Below are 23,283 nucleotides of genomic sequence, written 5' to 3'. Positions count from 1 at the left end.
GACATAAAATCATTGTAAAGCAGTTTCAGAGATACGTTCTAAGTCCAGATCACTCTGGGCTCCCATTAAAACATCTGTAAAAATTTCAAAGTAAACGTGAAGCACAATTGTACCCATGCTGTGACAGAATGCACCACTGTGCTATTTTCCAGTGAACCTGCGTTTATGCATGCACAAGTTTTTCCTTCTTTTTGAACTCTATTAACAACCCAGTAATATTACCACGTGCCACCTAATTTCCTTCAAGAAATAGGCCGAGTTTTTGGGTTCTTTTGTAATTGTTTGGTACATGCAAACATACTGAAAAGATTCAGTCAGAGCATGGGCAGATAGCCTTACACTCAGCCCCTCACAACAGGCCTGGTCACAGTATACTGTACCAGCATAATCACCATGCACCAATTTGCAATGTTTGCCAGTGTCCTTCCTACTTTTGTACATCCACATCCCACAAATTCAGCGTCTTTTAACAGACTCAATCAGTCCATAAATCCATTCCAGAAGGATCATGTGTTTTTCCTCCTCTTTCCTGATGCAATAATAGCCCCCACCACTCCTTAATTATTCATGTTTTAGTAATACAATCCAAGTGAACGGTTCAAACGTTAGTACATAATAAAACTCCTGAGGCTTCGCTTTTAATTTAATTCCTCCGTTTAAATTAATTTTGGGGCATGCTTGTGCTTTTAGCTTGCTCCTCTGCAGAGGGGAGGGTGGTGGGAACGAGATAGAGGAGAGAGGGTAGGAAGGAGAGAGAGATGGAGGAATGAAGGTTTACTCAGGGCGATGGCTCTTCTGTAGGTGGACGACCAGCCGTACAGGTGTTTTGGCCTGGTGATGGCACTGAATGGTCGAGTGAAAGACAGAGGCATAAAAAGACAGAGGTGTGGACAGTTGTGGAAAAAAAAGAATTCAATGCACGTCACCAATAACACAACCATACTGCTACTGTCCCACACAATAATACTTCTGTTACCTGCTGTACTTGTGCTCTTTACCCAAGTATATTTCTGAGTGAGTGATCTACTTTTTACTTTGCTACATTTGCCAAGTGTTCAAGATTTGTTACATCTAGTCTGCTCTAATGCTGGATTGAGTGTAGTGGGTAAAGTGCACCAGGAGCATCTCTACAGCAGATGCCAGCCGTCTGGAAGAAAAAGAAGCACCACCTGTCTTTAGACCACAGTGCAATGATTATGAAGTAAAACCCAGAACAAGAGGAATCTTCCAGTGACCATCCCTGGCAACGTGTGGCACACTCTTTATATACCGAATCTAAAAAACCAAACCGTTTCATGATAAAGTGTGTCTCCTGAAGAGCACTGGGATCTTTTAAAAACTCCTCTTTAAACCTCTGCCAGGATACTGAAGTTTATTTCTGTATGAATTTTCATGTATGACGTTGATCTTCGATGTTGTGATTGTGATGTTATGTTTCTTGTAACAAGTAGGGTTAGGGTGACCTTTTAATTGTTGTGCTTTAGAAAGCATGTGATGCCAATGCTTTGAGCAGTGTGTTAGCCAGGTACCTTGTTGCCATTCGTTGAGTAGTTTTGTCAAATGTAATGTCAGTTTTACATGAGTTATTTTTCATGGGACTAATTGCACCACCAGCGTGTGACTTTCTGTTGTGTGTGTATGTTCATCAGCTCCATGCCTACAGTGTGTGTGTGTGTGTGCGTGTGTGTGTTTGAAGTTAGCGGGGTGCTGGACAATAGTTTGGGTCCTAGAGCAGTCTGCTTTTTTGCCCTGCAGACAAACCACCCGCGCCCCTCCACCGCAGCCCCCCTGAGTTCATTACTATAGAGTGCTACCAGCCAGACGCTTACATGTGTGTGTGCTTATATTTTGTAAATTATGTATGCCTGAGTCATTAATGACCTTTAACTTTGATTAAAAGTTTATTTTATTTTATTTTATTTTATTTGATGCATGCTATATGACCAGGTTTGTGTGCATGTCTCTGCTCTGCAAGTTGTTTAGATACCCCAGTTTTTGCACTGTTTTGTTTGTTGTTATAACTGTGTGTTTGTGTGTGTGTGCACCTGTGTGTGCCTGTGTGTATATGTATGTGTGTGTCTCTGTATTTTTTTTTCTAATTTGTTAATGTTGGGCAGTCATAGTAGGAAGAAATTGGGAGCTGTGTATGTGTGTGTGTGTGTGTGTGTGTGTGTGTGTGTGTGTGTGTGTGTGTGTGTGTGTGTGTGTGTGTAGAAGGCAACAATTTTCCCTCTAAACACTCTTCATTCCACAGCCATGCTTGGACTACCGATGCACACACACACGCATGCCCGCGCACACACAAACGCACAGTCACACATGGCTCAGCTTGGCGGATGTAGGTTGTAATTACGGGGCCCCCCGGCCACTCTCTCTCTTTGTCTTTTCTCCTTCCCTGCCCTGCTGTCCTCTCCCCCCTTTGATCTGTTTCATGTCACCAGCTCTCTCTCTCTCTCTCACACACACACACACACACACACACACACACACACACACACACACACACACACACACACACACACACTCACACACTATTTTTTTCTTCCCAAATCCACTTTTTTTCTGTCTGTGCATCCCTCCCTGTGTGAGTCTGAGCGCTGCTCTTTGTTGTAGCCAGTGTGCGGTCTCTAGTTCACACTGGAGTCTCTTTTCTGGATGGTTTGTTTTGAAACCTTCGCTTCTCCTCCATCACATTGAACTTGATACTTGGGGATTATTCCCTTTCTGACTGACCTTGTGTTGGCATATGTATGTCTCACACTCTGTGTGTGTTTTGATAAGTAAAAGCAGACTGCTGCTTGTCTGTGAGAGGAGCAAAGCTGTTTGTGGAGTGTGTGAAAGTGACAAACATAAGAATTTAGTTGCTGCATATACAGTCATAGCCAAAAATATCTGCACCCCTGCACTACTGTCAGACACACACACACACACACACACACACACACACACACAACACACACACACACACACACACACACACACACACACACGCGTGTACTTAAGAGTTCAAGCTCATTTCATAAAAGTCAGGTGAAAATTCTTCTAGCGGTCTGTCTGAATGCGCCTCCATGTTTCTGCCTCCTTAATTAGGTTGAGTTGCCATTTGTTAGTGCTTGCATGTGTTTGTGTATGTTTATTCATATTTCTTTCTGGATGGATATAGTATGTGTGTGCATTCTCTCTCTCCATCTCTCTTGCCGTCTGTGCCTCTAATCCCTGAGTGTGTCACTAGTGGCAGGTCCAGGTGTTCTGCTTTGCTCCGCTCCTTCCTTGGGGACTCCTCTTCATTGCGTATGCCTATGTGTGTGTGTCTGTGCGTGTGCATGTCTTCCTCTCAGGGGGGGTTTAGGAGCTGTGAGAAGGGGGCTGTCCAGGATCCTGTCCTCCAGAAGGGAAGGGAGGGAAGAGGAGCAGTGGGTGGGAGGTACCCGCCTCTCACAGCATCCCCTGGGTGCAGAGCCCCCCCCCCCAGTATCTCCATTGGGACATCAGGAGCTTCATTGCCTCTCTCTCTCTCTCTCTCTCTCTCTCTCTCTCTCTCTCTCTCTCTCTCTCCCCTTAATTTAGCTCTTCCTTTCTCTCAGTCTCTCCTTAAATCCTTCTTTTGCAGCTTATGCACCTGCATCGCTTCACCTGTTTTGCTGTAGATGGACGGGTTTTCCAAGATGGTTAAAAACACCATTTGTGTGTGTTTTTGGTGTATTTGTTAAATATCCAAAAATAGGTTTGTTTACCAGTGTGTATGTGTGTAACAGCGGGCTCCAGCTGCCTACATCACTTATTTATGGGTCCCACATATGCGTAGGTGAATGCAGGCGACGTGTTTGTGCGTGAAGTAATATTGTTGATACATCCCTCGATCAGTCACATCCATTTTACTTTAAACTGATGAGTGCACACATGAACCTATATGAGGTAATTATCCATCATTATTCACAAGGCAGCACTAATAATGCTTGAAACGTATAACTCAGCTGTTGTTAATCATAACTATATGTGTGTTATTACAGCTCTGTGGGTACTCAATGATGCTATTTCTGTAAACATCCAAGGGTCTCTTTATGTGCGTGAGTGTGTGCACTTATGAGCATGTGTGCAAGAGAAGTGAATCAAGTGTGTGCATATATATGTGTGTGTGTGACTCAGGTGAGTGTTTATTATAAATAGATGATGTAGCCGGCATGCACACAACAGCATGTGTGTGTGGTCATGCAAACATGTGTGCATATGTGATGTACTGTACAATGTGTGTGTATTGGCATGGTGTTGTTGTTTATCTAGCACTGCCTAACAGCTGGTTCTCAATTCTGAGTGAACAAACAGCAGACGAAATGGACAGAACAGGACGGAGGAGGGAGAGATGAGGAATTTCCCACGCAGGGAATAGAACCGTGAACGGACTCACAGTTAATGCCTTGCTCTGTATTTTGACCTGAGGTAGAGAAGAGGCAGTGTAACGAGAGTGGATGAAATCAGCACACAGTGAGATAACGGGCTCGTTGAGAAAGAGTTTGAAAAGAGAGAGCATGAGAAAAGGAGGGAAGTGTGGTCAGAGGAAGCTGATGCCAGCCCTCCTCTACATGCTTGTGTGTGCGGGAGAGAAACTGTGTGTTGTTGCGTGTATGTAACTGCTCATGTCTTCTGGCTCTTTCTATACCTGTGGAAGCACGTTGTAGTACACTTTATTGGTATTAATACTTAAACCTCAGAGTGCCCTGGTGGCCTAGGGGGTTAAAGCATTGAGTCCAAACTGCAACGCTCTCACTTCACGTTCAGCCAGGCACTGTTACCCTATGCTGTTTCCCCGTGTCACTCTCCTCATTTCCTGTCATCTTTTTTCTGTAATCTCTCTTGTGAAGCCCAAAAATTCCTTAAAAATACAAACATTTTTGAATGTGACCAGAGATACTGATGGTTATGTATCTTCAGTGATTAGGGTGACTATTCACTGCCTCATACTTTTCACCTTGATGGCACTGTGGTGTACAGTATCACCCCTGATATTTGTAATTTATTTTAGTACAAATGAACTTTAATAATTCAGTGACGTGCACTTCCCTTGTCTTTACACGTTGAGCTGTTCTGTGTATGTTCGTGTGTGTGTTATACACTGTTTTATGTTTGTAGACAGTATATTACTGCATGCTGTGTGGTAGCAACAATCTTGTCATCTGCCAGCTCACTGTCCACCCACCCCCATCCCATGCCCCTAACCTTCTGCCCTCAACACACTCAAACACACACAGACACAAACACACACTGCCCATATGGAACAGTTGGCGCCCAAAAGCGTCAAGGCAGCCGGACCCATTCCCAAGGCAGAAGGTGAGGGTCCCTACAGCCTGCTGAGTCTGTGTGTGTGAATGTGTGTGTGTGTGTCCATCCATTGTGTCCTCAAGGACTCAAGCCTCAGACAGACTGCTGTATCATTCCTATCTGTCCTCGCTGTGGCATGTGTGTGTGTGATTGTGTGTGTGTTTGTTCCTTCAGACTGTGTCCCATTTGAGCCACAAGGACAGTAGCAGAGGACTGTGGGTCCTCTGCGCACAGACCAGAACGCAGCAATGTGCGTACATGTGTGAATAGCTGCACCCGGCTAACAGCTAACCATGTTGTGGATGCATTTTGCAGACTTTTGTATGCGTGTAGACCAACTTGTTAGCATCTCATGAAATCATGTCGCTACAAGAACAGACAGCTAGAAGCTGGTCACTTGTCAGTATTTCTGTGGAAACAGAAATGACAGAAATGGTTTTCTGTGACTGGTCAAATATATCATCCTGTTGTGCAACTCTCATAATGCAACATTCATAATGCGAGCCCACTCATATGGTGTGGCACTGTCTTGTCAAGCTATCCCATGTGTAGTATTTTAAACCTTGTAGGGTGGCTGTAAAGCCAAGAGTGGACGATTACTTGGATTATGGTCACTGAACAGCCTTTGAAATAGTCTCAGTAAAAAGGAAAAACACAAATCATGCAAACCTAAGTTTTGATCCAGGCTTTTGCCCATCTACAGCGAAAGGATTCAGCCCGTATTGTTTTTAACCTGCAGGATGTTCTTTACAACAATGAAGATCGAGCTGGAGTTATGACAGACGAGTGTGTGATATGCCTGTTTTCCATCAAGCGTAACTCTTCCGTATTGGATCACAAATTCGACTCTAATTGCGTTTGCATGTTCATGTGTGTTTCTGTGTGTGAGAGAGAAAAAATAAAAGTCAGTGTGTGCTGGGCTGCCTAGAGAGAGCCAAGGGTGGAAGTTGTTTTTCTGCCCCCTGTGGTGAGTCTGGGGCTGTGTGTATGGGTGCGTGTGTGTGTGTGTGTGTGTGTGTGTGTGTGTGTGTGTGTGTGTGTGTGTGTGTGTGTGTGTGTGTGTGTGTGTGTGCATGCCTGGGGCAGCCTGGGGCCATCAGAAGGTGCCTGGGGAGCCATGGAAGGAGGGATGAAGTAAGAGAGAGATGGAGGGATAGGAGGTCAGCAGGGGTCTTGCTGGGAAAGGTGCAGGTCTGGGCTGATGGCCAAACAGAAAGGTGGAAGGGAGAGGTAGGTGGGAGGATGGGGATGGAGGTTTAAGGCATGGAGAGAAAACCAGGCTGATTGGAGGATTTAAATTTGAACAGGAAGACAGCAAAGCCCAAGATATAAACATTCATTTCACTTGGGATGATGTCAGGAAGCAGGTTTCCTTGACAGAGTCACACATTGATATTTGGAGTAACAGCCCTGTTAGCGTTAGCATTAGCCTTAAGGTTTTGATAAAGGTGTGGTAAACCTTTGTTAATTCCTTTGATATATAACTAATATAAATATAAAAAGTGCTGTTTGTCATTTAAATCCATTTTTTTTGGCATGTAGAGGCCTGTCATCTTCAGGAAATTCCATTCGTTAGTTGCATGTTTAACACTTTATGTGTTCCTCATTTATAACGTTGATACTGTATTTTCTGGATGTAACTGTTGGTAATAGGCAGTTTTAGCACTTGTAGTAGCAGCACTGGGAGCTGAAATGTTTTTGCTGCTACCAGCTGAGCTTTGATTCAAACATCAAAGCGATAGAAAAGACAGAAAGCACAACATACATGGATTATGTTTCCATTTCAGGCAGTTAGCAGACGGCGTCACTCAGAACGAACTAAATGAACTAATATTCTTGAGTGCTGGTTCCATGTAAGCCCAACTTCACGGCAACAGCCATCAGACATTTAGAAATACTTTGCAATATTTCAAATTTGCCGAATTGTTTTCATTGTAAAATTCTTGAATGGCCGATAGAGTCAATAATCATCACATCTGACGATCAAAGTGGTCTCTAAAGTTTCTTTTAATAAGAGTTGCATCTTCTGCCGCTTTGATATGTTTTCTCTCTGTGTGACAGTCATGACAAAGTTACTGAGTTTAGATGGGGGGGCAGAAACATGAAGAGAAATTGATCAGCGTGTGTGTCTCTTCTGTAGAGTGACTCATCAAGGCGGTATCGTCCACACGTTGTCACACTGTCTGGCCTATTACCAGAGACGTGGGGAGTGTGTGTGTGTGTGTTTTGCATGTGTGTTCTTTCTGCTCGTTTCCATTTTTCATTGTGGACTCATGGGTTCTCTCCTCTCCTCTGCTCTCCTCTCCTCCTCTTTTTTCTTTCACTCCGCCATCTTCTCCCTCTTCTCTGGAGTTCGGACTCTGTCCATCTGTCCCCCAGCCCCCCCACTCCCCCCACCCGCCACCACCCCCTGTCCAGGCCAAGACACGGGGGTGAAGGCCAACACCAGTAGGGGAGAGATTGTTGGAGCGATCGAGGGACGGAGGGAGAGATGTCAGTGCTGTAATGAGTAACAACATGAAAGCTAACAGAGGGAGGGAGGTAGTGGGGTAGTGTAAGAGGGATGAAGAATGAAGACAGAGGAGTAAAGGGACTGCTGGGGACAGAGGGAGGGATGAAGGATAGAGGGAATGCATGGGAAAGGAGAAGACTGCAGAGTGAGAGATAAAGTGGGAGCGGAGCTGCTGGGGCCCTGCGGTCCCCCATTCTGCTTCTCTCGTACATTTTCATTCGCCAGAGAAGAACAGAGAGGAGGGAGGACGGGGGGAGGAACAGCGTGTGTCGGCGTCCGCCTGCTCCTGCCTGTTTTCTCTTTTTCTCCAACCACTTTTTCTCCACCTTTCTTCTTTCCAATCCCCCTCCCTCAACCATCCATCCTCCTCATCTTCTCTCGAGGATTCTTCTCTAATTTAACTTTTCATTGGAATTTTCCTCGCTCCCCCCTCCCCATCCTTCAGTTTCTCCCAGTTTGCCATTCGGCCTTGTCTTGGCAGGTCCCCTCGCGGCTGACTGACAAAGGCGCCGTTAAAAATCCGTGTGATCCTCCATTTTAGCGCCAGCCACGCTAGTCAGAGGATTAGGGCTCTTTAATGACGCTAATCTCTCCTCCCCTTCTTTCTCAACACCCCCCCCCCCCCAAAAAGTGATTTCTCCCTCTTGCTCTGGCTGAATCTGCTTCTTATCCAGTCTCCTTTTCTCTCTGTCTCTTTTCCTCCCACTTTCCCACCTCAGAAACTTTACCATCAAACTAACTCATACTGGTCTGGTGTTTCATTTATTCCCGCTTCTTCGCTATTTGGTTTTTCCGAACATTTTTTTTTGTTGCTTAACCATAGCTGACTGTTTTGGGTTAAATATTTGTTTGTGCCTGGTTGTTTGACAGCTGAATCCTACTTTGCAGAGCCAAGAGACAGAATTTCAATAATAACGCACTCCCGCCATTCGGCCCTCCGTCTGATTTGAAAGAAACTCGATGGGTACGTTTAGGAGCTAGCATGGATAGCATCGGATTCCTCTTGTGATTTTAATCAGGATTTCTCAAATGCATCTTGAGTTATTAGCAAATATGTAATGAGGCATGTCCACTTGAGCCAATCAATATGGCACTTCATATTTTGGTTAATACTTGCCCCCAAAGCAAGTGCACCTAAACTGAAATGATGTCCACTGTGTTTTGAGGTTTATGTTTTTGGGATTTGTGGCACCCCCTGTAGGTTGGGCTGAGAATGCTTCGGTAGGCCTATTTCCAATCACGGCCTGAAGATATTTTACACGTTTGATTGGACAAACCAGTGACCATTTTCCTGCTAAGCTCTGGCCCTTTCAAACATTGATGCTTGATGGCGTGTTTTTCAACAGATCTCACTCTTTTCTAAAAGCAATGCGTATCTCAGTCCTGTATGCCCATTTTGGTGTCGATGGAGTCAAAGTACAGCAAGTTCTGTTTGTTTCCAGTTATGGGGCAGCTTCATGTTTCCAGCTCATTCCAGCTCACAGCAATTCAAGCTGATGTGTCAGAAAAATAATAATAATAAAAAATCGACACAAACACAAACTGGTTGTGCCCCTGCAGGCCTTGAACCAAACTTATTTCAAAAAAGATTTCGAACAGCTGCAACAAATTCATCTGCTTAACACATTAGAGAGTCTGAGGACCGCTGAGCAACAAAATTCTGACAATGTTCAATTTTCTGATGACATGCTCACAGTAATGTGAGAAATGTTTGATTATTATTATTCATTTGAAATTAGCGTCGCGTATTAGTTACATAATTTGTTAATTCTCCCCCAGTTTTTCTGTACCTTCCTCTCAAGTCCGCTCATCACACCGTCTCTCATTTCTCATCTTTCTGATTTATGTTTCTCCTCTGCACTCATTTCAGTCACTGTGTGCTCTAGGATGACATATTGTTTGTTTCTTCTTCTTCTTCCATCCTGTCAGTGCTGCCATGCACTTCATCCTCCTTCTTTCCTTTCTTCATGCCCTCATTTTTCTGTCTCCCCCGTCCCATTTGTCTCATTCACTCGCTCACTCAGTCAACCACTCTCTCTCCCTCTTGCCTTGCTGTTAAGCCTCATGTTGATATCTCTATTCCTTATGTTTTCTTAAACCTTTTTTATTTTCCTTCTTGCTTCCAGTCAAATTTATGTCATGATTTTACAGTTTTTTTTAACCCTGACTCCCCTGCAGAGTTCTATTTGCTCATCACATTGCCTACATTTTCTCTGCGATCGATTCATCACAAGAATCTCCTTTCCACCCCCTCTGCAAGGCGCAATACACAGTGGACTGCACACACACAGACACACACAGAGAAGACAGAAAAGAGTTGGTTGAGGTGTGTGTTTTGGAGAGGTTTCTAAAATTATCAGAAGAAGCCTCTCCTCTGCACAAGTGTTGGAGCGTCTGTATATGTACAGAAATATTGGCTTTATGATGAATATTGGCAGATCACATCAGACTTTTTCCACTCTCTCTAGTTTCTTTATTTCCAGTCTTTCATTTCTTGCTGGTCTAGTTGATATAACTATCTCTCTTCATCGACTCTCTTCTTTCCGTTTGTCGGGCGAATGCTAAACAGCCGAACTTCGCTGCTTCACAGAGCTCACAAAGAAGAACAGAACAATATCAAGCATTATTCAGGCCCCTCTTTTGTCACCTTGAGTCCATTCTGAAGTCTCTATTAAAGGAGTCATGGCCTTTTTGTCTCCTCTGTACCAGACTACACAGGAGGGGAAAAAAGTGGGAGGGACGAAAAAGGAAAAGAGCAATGCATAATCTCCTCTGTATGACAGATAAAGGGAGCGGATATCGCCATCTTTCCACACTGCTCTCCACATCTCTTAATCGCTTTTCCAACGTTTCAATCTGCCAAGGCCCTAATGCAAATATGATGAGGCGGATCTATGGTCCTTGGGGATGGAGGGAGGGATGGAACGAGGGATGGGTGCAGAGGGAGGGTGAAGGGAGAGAAAATACACTCTGTCCTTATTTCTGGGCTCCGTCGGGGATACATAGTTCTTGGAGCTTTCTATTTAGATGTTGCTGCTGCCGGAGAGTGTCTCTCTCTTTTTCACTCTCCCCTTTTTTCTGCCATCCTCATTTTCCTTCTGTATATGTGCATGTGTGTGTGTGTGTGCGTGTGTGTGTGTGTGTGTGTGTGTGTGTGTGTGTGTGTGTGTGTGTGTGTGTGTGTGTGTAAGCAGGATAAATGTGTTCAGTTTTTTTTAATATCATCTTTTTCTCATGTGAACTCCCACAGGCTGCCTCTCCTGTCTTCCTTCAAAAAAAATATAACTTCTTAATCATTTTAATGCTCCCTGTTTTACCCCCAGTTTCTTCTGTGTGTGCTCACCTGTCTCTCTCTTTTTTTCTAAATCTTGTAGCGGGCTGCAAAATATGTATTTTTCTTTGTTGCTGCAAACAATTTTGTTTTCATTTTTTTATTTCTTGTGACTGCTTTCCTCTCTGTCAGATGGTGATGATGACACAGCAGGGTTGTCCTGGGTGCCTTCCTCTCCCTCCAGTAAAGATGTGGCGTCACCCTCACAGATGCCCGATGGCTGCTGTGATCTCGGCATGGCCACTGGCGGTGAGGAGGAAGGAGGTGCTGGTCTGCCGTACCCCTGCCAGTTCTGTGATAAATCCTTCAGGTATAAAACTCACATGTTTGGTTCCCCAAGATGCTGCAGGTGACATCCCGGTGCACCGGCACGCATGGTGTGTTGCAGAAAATAAGACAAATGTCATATTTTGCTGTTTAATTGCACCCTCATGTCCCACACATTAATATCAATGTGCACATGAATAAAGAGTAGTGATGTGAATACATTTCTCATTAATCTTTACATTATGCTGTCACATACATCAGATTTTATCAGAAATGTAGTTACTACTATAACGCGTTTTGGTATTGATGTTTCCTTTTGTTAAACTCTTAAAAATGCCATTGAAATAAAAAGAAATGGTTTTTATTATGAGCCTTCGCGAATGGCGAATCATCATCTGTCTCCTCTTGCTCATCTTCAGCCGCCTGAGCTACCTGAAGCGCCATGAGCAGATCCACAGTGACAAGCTGCCTTTCAAGTGTACTTTCTGCAGTCGTCTGTTCAAACACAAGAGGAGCAGAGACCGTCACGTCAAACTCCACACAGGTAGATCATAAAATAGGTCCTGGATTTTTGTCACACTAAGCATGCATTGGCATATTAAGAGGCAGCGGGTAGCTGATCCACAGTAATTTAAAAAAACGGATATTTTTAAAATACTTCTTCTGCCAATGGCAACATGTATTCTGGTTGTCAGTGTTTTGCAGTTTAAATATGATGTTTTTTCTCTGAGGAAATGATCTCTCATAAATCTGTTAATTGATACAGGAGATAAGAAGTATAGTTGTCAGGAGTGTGAAGCTGCATTCTCCCGCTCTGATCACCTGAAGATCCATCTGAAGACACACAGGCAACTGCTTCTGATCCTATTATCATGAAATCTGTACTTGATGTTGATTGAAATGTTCACGTGATGTTCAGTATTTAGTTTTGTACCCTTGATTCCAGTGTTACACTTGTTGACTGATTAATTTCTGTTTCATGGCTGTTTCTTTTTATTCGCACCTCTAGCTCCAGTAAACCATTCAAGTGCAGTGTGTGTAAGCGTGGCTTCTCTTCCACCTCATCACTGCAGAGCCACATGCAGGTAACAGCTGATACGTTTTTATTTTCAAGGAGAAGCCCTAGTTTATTGTCAGAATATGAAAGCATTTTGATAATTTTTTTTACAACACACGCTTTTTTAAATCTTGGCTACTTTCTGGCTCTGGCAGGCTCACCGCAAAAACCGAGAGCATCTTGCACTTAGGAGTGAGAGGGATGGGGGAAAGAAAGGAGCAGGAGGAGATGGTGATCTGGAGCAGGACCTGTATATGTGTGATTACTGTGAGGAGACATTCAGCCAGACAGACGAGTTAGAGAAACACGTCCTGACCAGACACCCCCAGCTGTCTGACCGTGCCGACTTGCAATGCATCCACTGTCCTGAGATCTTTCTAGACGAGGCTTCTCTCCTCATGCATATTGAAACACAGCATGCCAACCGCAAACACAAGTACTACAGAGCTTTGCTTTTTAAAGTTTTCAAACCACTGATTTTCATTAATGTGGACTGCTGGAATGGAACTTGCATTTTAATGGTCTTTTTCTGTACCCCCAGATGTCCTGTGTGCTCAGAACAGTTCCCATCTGTGGAGGATGTCTACTGCCACCTAGACAGCCATCGCCAGCCTGACTCCTCCAATCACAGCGCTGCCAGTCCCGACCCTGCGCTGGGCAGTGTGGCCTCAATGAGTTCGGCCACTCCGGACTCTAGTGCCAGCCTGGAGAGAGGCTCCACGCCGGACTCTACCCTAAAGCCTAGCCAGGGTATTGATCGAGGCCGCAGAAGAGGCACAGACACTGTGGATGAGATTGGGATAAGCTTGGGTCATCAAGGTGGAGGTAAGGTTCAGTAGTCATTTCTCTACAGAGTAGACACTGCAGTTACATCTCTTGATTTGATAGCCAACACTTGGCTTAAAAAACTGAGTAAAAACTGTATTTTTGAAGTAGCACTTTTTCTGTATCTACAGGTGGAGGAGGGAACTGGGGTAAAGTGACGTACTCTTGCCCTTACTGCTCGAAGAGAGACTTCCACAGCCTGGCAGTATTGGAGATCCATTTGAAGACCATTCATGCAGATAAGCCGCAGCAGAGCCACACATGCCATCTCTGCCTGGACACTCTGCCAACGCTCTACAACCTCAATGAACATGTGCGCAAAGCTCACCGTGGCAGTGGAGGAGCCATAGGCACAGCAGCAGCAGCTTTCCCTCTGCTGCAGTTCACTAATGTTACAGCATTCCACTGTAACTACTGCCCAGACATGTTTGGAGACATCAACTCTCTGCAGGAACACATCAGAGTGTCGCACTGCGTTCCTGGTGGCATTGTGGCAGGATCCACCACATTAGGTTTGTTGTTGAAGAAAGCTACTCTTCCTCCACAATGGAAAGTAGCTGAAATATGTGAAAGTATGGTGTGTCCAGCCTGGGAAAGGCTGCTGTAATATGATACGGTTCCCTTTGCTTGTAATTTAAGGGTATGTAACAATGTGACTTAATTTCTCCATCCTAGAAGGGAACCATGCTTTCTTCTGCAACCAGTGCTCCATGGGATTCTTGACGGAGTCGTCACTGACAGAACACATTCAGCAGACTCACTGCACCTCCGCTGCAGGGGGTGGAGCTGCAGGGGGTGGAGCGGTGGCCAAACTGGAATCTCCTGTACTACAGGCTACATCGCAATCCTTCATGGAGGTGAGAATCAATTAGTTATTTATTATTATCAATTAGTGAAGAACAATCTTTTAATCAGAGCTGATAAGAATTGTGTGACGTGTGCAGAGACAACTTCCTTGTCTTTGCACGTCAAAGCTATTACCAATCAGTGGTCGAGCTGAGTAATGAGCAGATTCCTATTTAATCAGTTAGTTTTTTATACTTTGGTATGAGTGTTAAATGAAGCATATGGCTCATGGTCAGTCTGTAGTTATTGTGGGTAAATATTGGCTGGAGTGGGTTCTTGGTCACAGGTGCTGGACAACAAACTATCCATGCACTGCTTTCTTGAAATTCAAAATTTCGACCACCAGATCCTTGATTCTTATACATTATACTAGGGCTTACTAATACTAAGAGACTTGGCTTTGTAATGTTTTCAGTTTCATAATAATTGATGTGTTAATCATCAGTTTGTTATATCTGGACTGTACCTGAACTGGCAAAGTTATGGTGATACTTTAGTTCATGACCTATGCTTGTCTCTCTCTGTCTTTGTCTTTCTCTCTATATATAAATATATTTCCCATCTTCTGTTTTACTCTGCTAGAGCTAAGCACCAGTTTTTGTCAGTGTATAAAAATCTTAAGTAAAGAGTTATTATCCATGTACAGGTTTACTCCTGCCCTTACTGCACCAATTCTCCCATCTTCGGCTCACTCCTCAAGCTTACTAAGCACATAAAGGAGAACCACAAGAACATCCCATTGGCTAACAACAAACGGCAGGCAAAGGTTGCAGACTTAAGCCCCGCCTCCTCTGATGTAGAGATCTCCTCCCCAAAACGCCACAGACTGGGAGGGGACTCCACCCCTTCCATGGGGAGCAATGGGGACTACCCATGCAACCAGTGTGACCTGCGATTTGCCAGTTTTGAGGGTTTCCAGACCCACCTAAAGTCACACCTGGAGATGCTGCTGAGACGCCAGTCCTGCCCACAGTGCAACAAGGAGGACTTTGAATCCCAAGAGGCATTGCTTCAACACTTAACAGTGCATTACACCACCACATCGACGCAGTATGTGTGTGAGAGCTGTGATAAGCAGTTCTCCTCAGTAGATGACCTGCAGAAACACCTGCTGGATATGCACACATTTGTCCTGTACCACTGCACTCTCTGCCAGGAGGTCTTTGACTCCAAGGTCTCCATACAGGTAATGTGACAGCTTCCTTCATGTGCGTGTAGCCTATTTTCTGTTTTTATTTTTACAAAGAAATCTCACAGAAGTGCATAAACAAATAAATATGTGTGCTATATGGTTTGTAAAATGAATACATTAGTGAAACAACCAGGGAAATGAAACATCTCGGACTGCTTCTTCCTTCCACCTTCTTCCATTCAGGTGCATTTGGCAGTGAAGCATAGCAATGAGAAGAAGCTGTTTCGCTGCACAGCCTGTGCCTGGGACTTCAGGAAGGAGACAGATCTTCAGCTCCATGTTAAGCATAACCACCTGGGTCAGAGGTCAGGCCTCATGGGAGGTCTCGGAGCAGGTACAACACATCTTTCTAAGATCATGTGCGAAGGGTCTTTAGAAAAGTAGAATTGGCAATCTGGAAAAAATGCCTGATGATCATAGTGTTGGTAGTAAAACCAAAGAGAATATGATAAGATGAGCAACAAACATTTACCAACTGAATGAAGATCTGGAGTTGCTACATTGCTAACGTGACACCAGCCTTGTAGGATAGATTGAGATTGAATTACCGTATCTCTACCTGACTTCTGTCTCACAGGACTCAAACCCCGAAAGTGCATTTTCTGTGGAGAGACATTTGGCACAGAGGTGGAGCTGCAATGCCACATCACCACACACAGCAAGAAGTTCACGTGTCGCTTCTGCGGGAAAGCTTTCCATGCCATCTCACTGCTAGAGAGACACTTAAGGGAGAAGCACTGCATCTTCGATGGTGGCAACATCACTGGCAATGGAGGTGGCACAGGGAGCAGTGGGAGTCAGAACGGAACGCCCAATGGGCTGGCACAGTCCTCCAAGCGAGGAGGAGGAGGAAGTAGTGGCAATGGAGGTGCGGGAGGCGTTGAAAGAGCAACAGTGGCAGCTGCTGAACAAGCTGACCTGCAGAACATGTTGCTGAAGAGTGGGGGAGGCGGCCAGGCAGGAGATGCAGCCAACAGCCATGAGGCAAGTGGGGGTGAGGAGGATTTGGACAATTCAGAGCCAATGTATGCCTGTGATATTTGTGGAGCGGCCTACACCATGGAGTCGCTTCTGCAGAACCACCGGCTGCGTGACCATAATATTAGACCGGGAGAAGATGATGCTGGTAAGAGTTGTTTTCCATCATCCGCTGTTTGCTTTGAGAGATTCTTTAATGTTAATGTTTGATTACAAGTAACTTTTTTTATAATGTATTAAAAAAATGTTTTGCATATTTACTTCATCATTTGAAGTCAGGGGTCATAATTGTATTTAACTCCTATAAATATGGTGGTAAGAATAATACATCTGTGATGATGAAAGTAATTTTCTGTATCAGGTTCTCGAAAGAAGAAGGCAGACTTCATCAAGGGCAACCACAAGTGCAATGTGTGCTCCAGAACATTCTTCTCTGAGAATGGACTTCGTGAGCATGCCCAGACACATCGCGGCCCTGCCAAACACTACATGTGTCCAATTTGTGGCGAGCGTTTCCCGTCTCTGCTAACCCTCACTGAACACAAGGTATTGTTACATTACTGTTTTCAAGCCTGTGTGTCTACATGGATAACAAATAGTGAGAGAAAAAAATACAACAACTTAAAAATTGAGCAAGGTGTAATGGTTTTGCACCAGATGAAGTGGATAATGTGAACATATATTAGCATTGATAAAAGTAGTGCAAAAAACAAACCAGAAACAAACATGATGCAGAATGTTTATCATGTAGAATTGGAAAGTCAGCGTCAGCACAGAGGTACATTACATGATGCTGGCGTTAAACAGTCTGACAGCTGTTGGAATAAAGGACCTGCGGTACCGCTCTTTCTTACGTAATCTAACTGCCGGATCTAACTGTCTGCTACTGAAGGAGCCCCCCACTCTCTCGTGCAGGGGGTGGGATGGGTTGCCCATGATCAATGTCAGCCTGGCTAACATCCTGCTCTCACCTGAGAAACAGCCAGCTCTCCTGACCAGTTTATTTAGTCTTTTGCTGACTGTCTCAGAGCTTCCACAGCCCCAGCAGACCACTGCATAGAAAACTGCAGATGCCACCACAGAGTCCTAAAATGTTTGTAACAGTGTCCTGCATACTCCAAAGGACCTCAATCTTCTAAGCAGGTGCAGATGACTTTGGCCCCGCATGTTCAGGACATCTGTGTTGTTTGTCCAGTCCAGTTTGTGGTTAAGGTGAACACCCAGGTATTTATAATCCCCCATGATCTCAATTTCCAAGTCCTGGATGTTCACAGGTGTAGTCTGTGGTACCTTCCTTTGGAATTCAGTCACCATCTCCTTCGTCTTGTTGGTGTTAATGTGCAGGTGGTTCAGTTCACACTAGTTAACAAGGTTGATTATGACCTCCTTGTATTCCAGTTCGTTCCCCTGTGATACACATCCAGTGATGGCTGTATCATCAGAGAACTTCTGGATGTGACTAAACTGTCTGTGTTGTGTCTGAAGTCCGATGTGTAGAGAGTGAAGTGGAAAGGAGAGCACTGTACTCTGTGGAGCCCCCGTGCTGCAAGCTACCACATCGGACATGCAGTCACGAAGCCTCACATGCTGTGGTGGCGGGTGGCAGTCTCCAGCTCCATTACAGAGATGGTGGGATTGTGTTGAAAGCACTGGAGAAGTCAAATAACGCGACCCTCACCGTGCTCCCAGTATGCTCCAGATGAGAAAGATTGATGGAGCCAGTAGACGACTGCATCGTCCGCACCAATGCCTGGTTGATATGCAACTTGTAGAGGGTCCAGGTGAAGGAGGTGGTTAAGTATGATCCTCTCAAAGGTCTTCATCAGGTGGGAAGTAAAGGCTACCGGCCTGAAGTGGTTCGGCTCCCTGTGACTCCAGCTTTTGGAAAACTGTCCAGACTCAGACTCATGTTGAGGATGACCCTGCACAGCTGATCTGCACAGTCCCTGATCAATCTGCAGCTGAGGCCATCAGGGCCTGTAGCCCTCCTCGCCTTCATCTTCCTGAGATCCTTCCTCACCTGGTCAGCTGTTATGGAGAGGTTTTGGGGGGACTGGGGGGGTGGCTCCTGTTGAGCGAGGTGGGGGAGGGGATTGTAGTCTGTGACATGGAGCAGAGGGGGTTAAGTGGTGTGACGAGGGTGCTGCTGGTGTCAGGGGTGCTGCGAGGGGAAGGGAGGGGGTGTGGAGAAGAAACAGCGTCAAATCTGGATGCTGGGCCCCTCCCACTGTCATTGCTGTGACCTGAGATGGTTTTCAGGCCCCTCCAAACCTCTCTGGCGTTGCTTTCCTACAGGTGCTCGTCCAGCATCCTCCTGTAACTGTCTTTGCCTCTCCTTATCTCCCGTTTCAGCTCCCTCTGTACCCACCTCAGCTCATCTTAATACCCGGATCTAAAGAACCTCTTCCTCTCGTTCAGTAGGGCTCTCAGTTTCAGGGACATCCAGGGTTTGTTATTTGGGAAACATCGTACCTTCCTGGCAGGCACAGTGTTTTCAAATGGTCAGTGTCAACACAACACATCCCAGCCAGTAGTTTCAAAGCCGTCCCTCTGTACTATACTGGACTCCTCTGACCATCTTCTCACATAGCTGATGGTTGGTGGTTGTTTGCCAAATTGTGATCGGAAAGGCTCAGTGGGGGGAGGGGTCATGAACTGTAAGCATCCTTAGTGTTTGCATACAGTGTGTCCAGTGTTGTATTGTCTCTGGTGTGGCATTCGACATACTGGGTGAAAGTGGGGAGAGTGGAAGATAGGGAGGCGTGATTGAAGTCACCAGAGTCTGGGAGGAGGACCTGGGCGTCCGATGTCTGCAGCTGTGAGACCACAGTGTGTAGTAGCTCGAATGCTACTGCTGCATCAGCCTACAGGGGGATGTGCACAGCTATCCCAGTACTGCCTCTGCCTGGTTAGCGCCGTTAGCTCCTCCATCTTATTCAGTAGAGATGTCACGTTCCCCATAATAAGAGATGGTATGGATGGTTTGTACTGTCTTTTTCTTCTCACAGCAACCCTCTGAATCCCCTCCTCCTTCTCCTTATTTCCTTGGGGATCTCTGGTCTTTCCACTGGGAATACACTCGTGTTGCTCAGCGCTATCAGCCGTTCCTGTGTATAAACAATTCAGCTGTAGTTCAATGGATCTCCAGATATTGATTCAAGTAATCCATCCATCCATCCATCCATTATCTATACCGCCTATCCCTTTCGGGGTTGCGGGGGGCTGGTGCCTATCCCTGCTACAATGGGCGAGAGGCGGGGTACACCCTGAACCGGTCGCCAGCCGATTGCAGGGCCACATACAAGGACAAACAAACATTCACACTCACACCTATGGACAATTTATAGTCACCAATTAACCTAATGAGCATGTTTTTGGTCTGTGGGAGGAAGCCGGAGTACCCGGAGAGAACCCACGCATGCACGGGAAGAACATGCAAACTTCACACAGAAAGGCCCCGCCTGACCCGGGGATCGAACCGGCAACCTTTTTGCTGTGAGGCACGCGCACTACCTGCTGCGCCACCGTGCAGCCTCAAGTAATCCAGTTAAAACTAAAAGGCAAATCACTATTCTCACCAGGTGTACATCCATACGTGCGGATTATAGACCGAGCTGTAACTACCTGCCACTTGTGCTGCGCCATCTTGTCAGTACATCACCATTTTGCATGAAAATCAGTTATATTTAAATTAAAGTGAACTTTATATTAGACAGCTTTATTCATACATTATGAACATGAGATTCTTGGTCATAGCTCATAGTCAAAGATAACTAAAGAAAGCATGCTGTCTTTGTTTTACTAGTGTAATGCTGGTTGTTGTTAGCCTTAACATAAACTTAATCATTACAATGACCACCCTTTCAAAAGTCCAGAGCCGTAGCTCTTCAGAGCTCAGATGTTGTACCTGGAATCTGCTGAAACCACTGTCCCAGTTTGGTTGCCACAGCTCCTGATCCTCCTGTTAACCACTGGGAACAGTTGGACGTCTGATTCAGTTGTTCCTTCAGCCTCGGGGACTTCTTGATCTTCTTGTGCTGCTTCTTTCTGATGTTAGTGTCAGCTGGGATTGTCACATCTATCACAACTGCCCTCTTTTGCTCCTTGTCAATCACCATGATGCCTGGCTGGTTAGTCAGCAGCTGCTTGCCAGTCTGGAACCTGAAGTCCCACAAGTGCTGATGTTCTTCAGCACTTTCGGTGGTGCGTCCCATTGGGAGTTGTACACAGGGAGTTTATGATGAAAGTCTTTGGTTTTATTACTGACCACGTTCATACTTTCTGTATATATTCCCTCTCTGCAGGTGACCCACAGTAAGAGCCTGGACACAGGAACCTGTCGAATCTGCAAGATGCCCCTGCAGAGTGAGGAGGAGTTTATTGAGCATTGCCAGATGCACCCTGACCTCCGCAACTCCCTCACCGGATTCCGCTGCGTTGTCTGCATGCAGACTGTTACCTCCACCCTGGAGTTGAAGATCCACGGCACCTTCCACATGCAGAAGCTTTCCTCAGGTTCTGTACTTGGAGGAGCAGTAGCAGGAGGTGGGAATGGAGTAGGAGGAAGAGGGAATGGCTCGGCCTCTTCATCCCCTAATGGGCAGCTGCAGCAGCATAAGCTGTATAAATGCGCCTTCTGCCTAAAGGAATTCAAGAACAAAGGAGAGCTGGTGAAGCTGGACGTCAATGGCCTGCCTTATGGCCTCTGTGCTAGCTGCATGAGCAGGTAGATGGCCATCTCATAAACCCTCTGGGTGATGTGTGTGTTAATAAAGGCACACGTTTGCCTACTATAGCCTAGTGTATTCAGTATGAATACAGACCGTGAAAATGCGGCCTAACGGTCCTTCTGACTTTTTGCGTTTTAAGCAGGAGGTGTCGAAAAATTGCCACAACTGGCTCGTGGCGTCCAAGCGTTCATAGCAAAGTCGCTTTCTGATCCTTCGATGTTGGCTCTTGCTTTCATCAGGAAGCAGAATTCACCAAGTGTTTGATTGTTCACCTGCTAATAGGAAACGTGAGCTGTGTTTAGACCGTCGTGTGGTGAGAGGTTAATAAATAACTTATTTTTATTTTTTTTAAATAGTATATTGGTATACGGCATTACAAGAGTGTGTTTGTGTGACAGAATTGTAAATCTGGTTAGAGTGAACTCTTACGCACCTTTAACACATGTAGTACGCACTGCTGCAGAGTCGAATATTTTTGTAAATAGGTAAACTGCCTGTGTGCAACAAATAAGTGAGTGTTCCCATCATAGACTTAAGAAAAAGGCAAACCAGATATTTTGAAGCCTGGATTTGTGTGCATTGCTGGCTTCGACTGAGGTCAAACAAGTAAGAATAAATATATATACCTTTGACCCTAACTATCTCAGTAATGGAACAATGATTCTTAAAACACACATTTACAGTTTAAGAAAAAGTAAATGTATTTTTGACACTGACTTTGGAAAACAATTAGAGAAAATAGAGAGTGATCTTCATCAGTCTCATACGGCACTCTGTTGACTATTTAACAATGGTAATTTTCTGTTCTGCTAACAGTCTCTTTATACGTGATGTAAGTTCAGTGAGTTTTGCGGTCTCAGACTTATCTGTCGCCAAAAGGTATACACACATTTAGGAATATTCCCACAGTTCATGTGGGAAAGGGAAGCTCTTGTCTTATAGATACAATATAACAACACACAAACTGACATGCAAATACTTGAATTTTTGGTTAGTAACAGTTTTAATCGCTGAAATCTGCTAAAACAAATCAAATGCTCAATCAATCAATTAGGGGCACAAATGGCCAGAGCCCCAGCCAGGGAGGAGCTGCCACACCTGGGGACATGCAGGGAGACAAGGCCACGGCCGGGCTGAGGTGTCCAGAGTGTGGGGTGAAGTTTGAAAGCCTGGACGACTTGGAGAGCCACGTCCAGACAGATCACCCTGAAGTCAGCCCTGAAACCAGCTCAGCAGGAAAGAAAGCTGAGGCTTCACCTGTGCCGAAGGTGAGACAGAATATGCTGAGAGACGACGAGACACATGCTTTCAAAGAGGTCGTTCTGGTTACTACTCAGAACCTTTCAAACTAAGTCTTTGGCATTGCTTTGGATTAAGGTGAAGAGGTTTGGTAATGTGAATAGAATAAAATCAATCCAGTGAGGTAGATGACACATTACATAATGTCATTTTGTCCAGTTCTGTGGTTGAAGTTCATAAGAAAAACAGCGTCTAACAGATGGAAACGTTTTCAGGAGTGCGTCCTGCTGAACTGTACGTTTGCACGAGTCGTATGTGTGTGTGAGAGAGAAGTGTTGATGCGTGCTGCTGCTTTTGTGTCTGTAGCTGCACACGTGTGCTTGTGTGTATGTCGGTGTGTGTCAGCTGAGCCCCACTGGGTCCTGCGGCTAGGGCGTGCTGAGGCATTGTGGGAGCTGTTCGCTCTACTTGATATTGACAGTCAGGCTCCTCGGGACGTGCCGCGTGTCTATGTGTGTGAGAGTGTGTACCTGCAAGGGAATGTGTGTGTGTGTGTGTGTGTGTGTGTGTGTGTGTGTGTGTGTGTGTGTGTGTGTGTGTGTGTGTTAGAGGCACTTCCCAGGGACCCTCTGTCTTACCTGAACCTTTGTTTCTGCTTAGTCTAACAGCACAAAACAGACGAAGGATTTGTGTGAGTGTGTGTGCATGCGTGTGTGTGCACGCACATGTGTGTGTACTCAGCAGCAGAAGGATGAATTGGGGCCTTTGTGTATTTTCTATGTGTTTGTGCATGAGTGATTGCTGTTTCTGTTTCATTTCTTCAGTCTTCTTAATTTTTTTTTTCCCTGCTCACTCCTTCCCTCTCCTTCTCTTTGGAGGTCTGTGTGTGTGTGTGTGTGTGTGTGTGTGTGTGTGTGTGTGTGTGTGTGTGTGTGTGTGTGTGTGTGTGTCAGGTTAAACATTGTCTAAACGCATTATGAACATTGCACT

At 45.3% G+C, this 23,283-nt stretch overlaps 1 protein-coding gene across 4 annotated transcripts in view; it reads left to right on the top strand.

Annotated features, from left to right (window-relative positions):
- znf423 (zinc finger protein 423) overlaps positions 1 to 23,283 on the top strand; it is a 163,046-nt gene that overhangs the window by 64,183 nt on the left and 75,580 nt on the right. For all 4 annotated transcript variants that reach the window (XM_070973118.1, XM_070973117.1, XM_070973115.1 and 1 more), the window contains exons 4-17: positions 11,292 to 11,469; positions 11,846 to 11,970; positions 12,193 to 12,274; positions 12,436 to 12,511; positions 12,639 to 12,919; positions 13,025 to 13,308; positions 13,440 to 13,820; positions 13,984 to 14,165; positions 14,801 to 15,340; positions 15,530 to 15,680; positions 15,924 to 16,472; positions 16,686 to 16,870; positions 20,629 to 21,050; positions 22,109 to 22,322. In XM_070973118.1, the coding sequence (XP_070829219.1) occupies positions 11,292 to 11,469; positions 11,846 to 11,970; positions 12,193 to 12,274; positions 12,436 to 12,511; positions 12,639 to 12,919; positions 13,025 to 13,308; positions 13,440 to 13,820; positions 13,984 to 14,165; positions 14,801 to 15,340; positions 15,530 to 15,680; positions 15,924 to 16,472; positions 16,686 to 16,870; positions 20,629 to 21,050; positions 22,109 to 22,322 (3,650 nt within the window). The remainder of the gene's footprint in view (positions 1 to 11,291; positions 11,470 to 11,845; positions 11,971 to 12,192; positions 12,275 to 12,435; positions 12,512 to 12,638; positions 12,920 to 13,024; positions 13,309 to 13,439; positions 13,821 to 13,983; positions 14,166 to 14,800; positions 15,341 to 15,529; positions 15,681 to 15,923; positions 16,473 to 16,685; positions 16,871 to 20,628; positions 21,051 to 22,108; positions 22,323 to 23,283) is intronic.

This window comes from Chaetodon trifascialis, chromosome 10 (assembly GCF_039877785.1).
Source record: "Chaetodon trifascialis isolate fChaTrf1 chromosome 10, fChaTrf1.hap1, whole genome shotgun sequence".
Taxonomy (NCBI): Eukaryota; Metazoa; Chordata; class Actinopteri; order Chaetodontiformes; family Chaetodontidae; genus Chaetodon; species Chaetodon trifascialis.
This window is presented reverse-complemented; position numbering and strand designations above follow the sequence as displayed.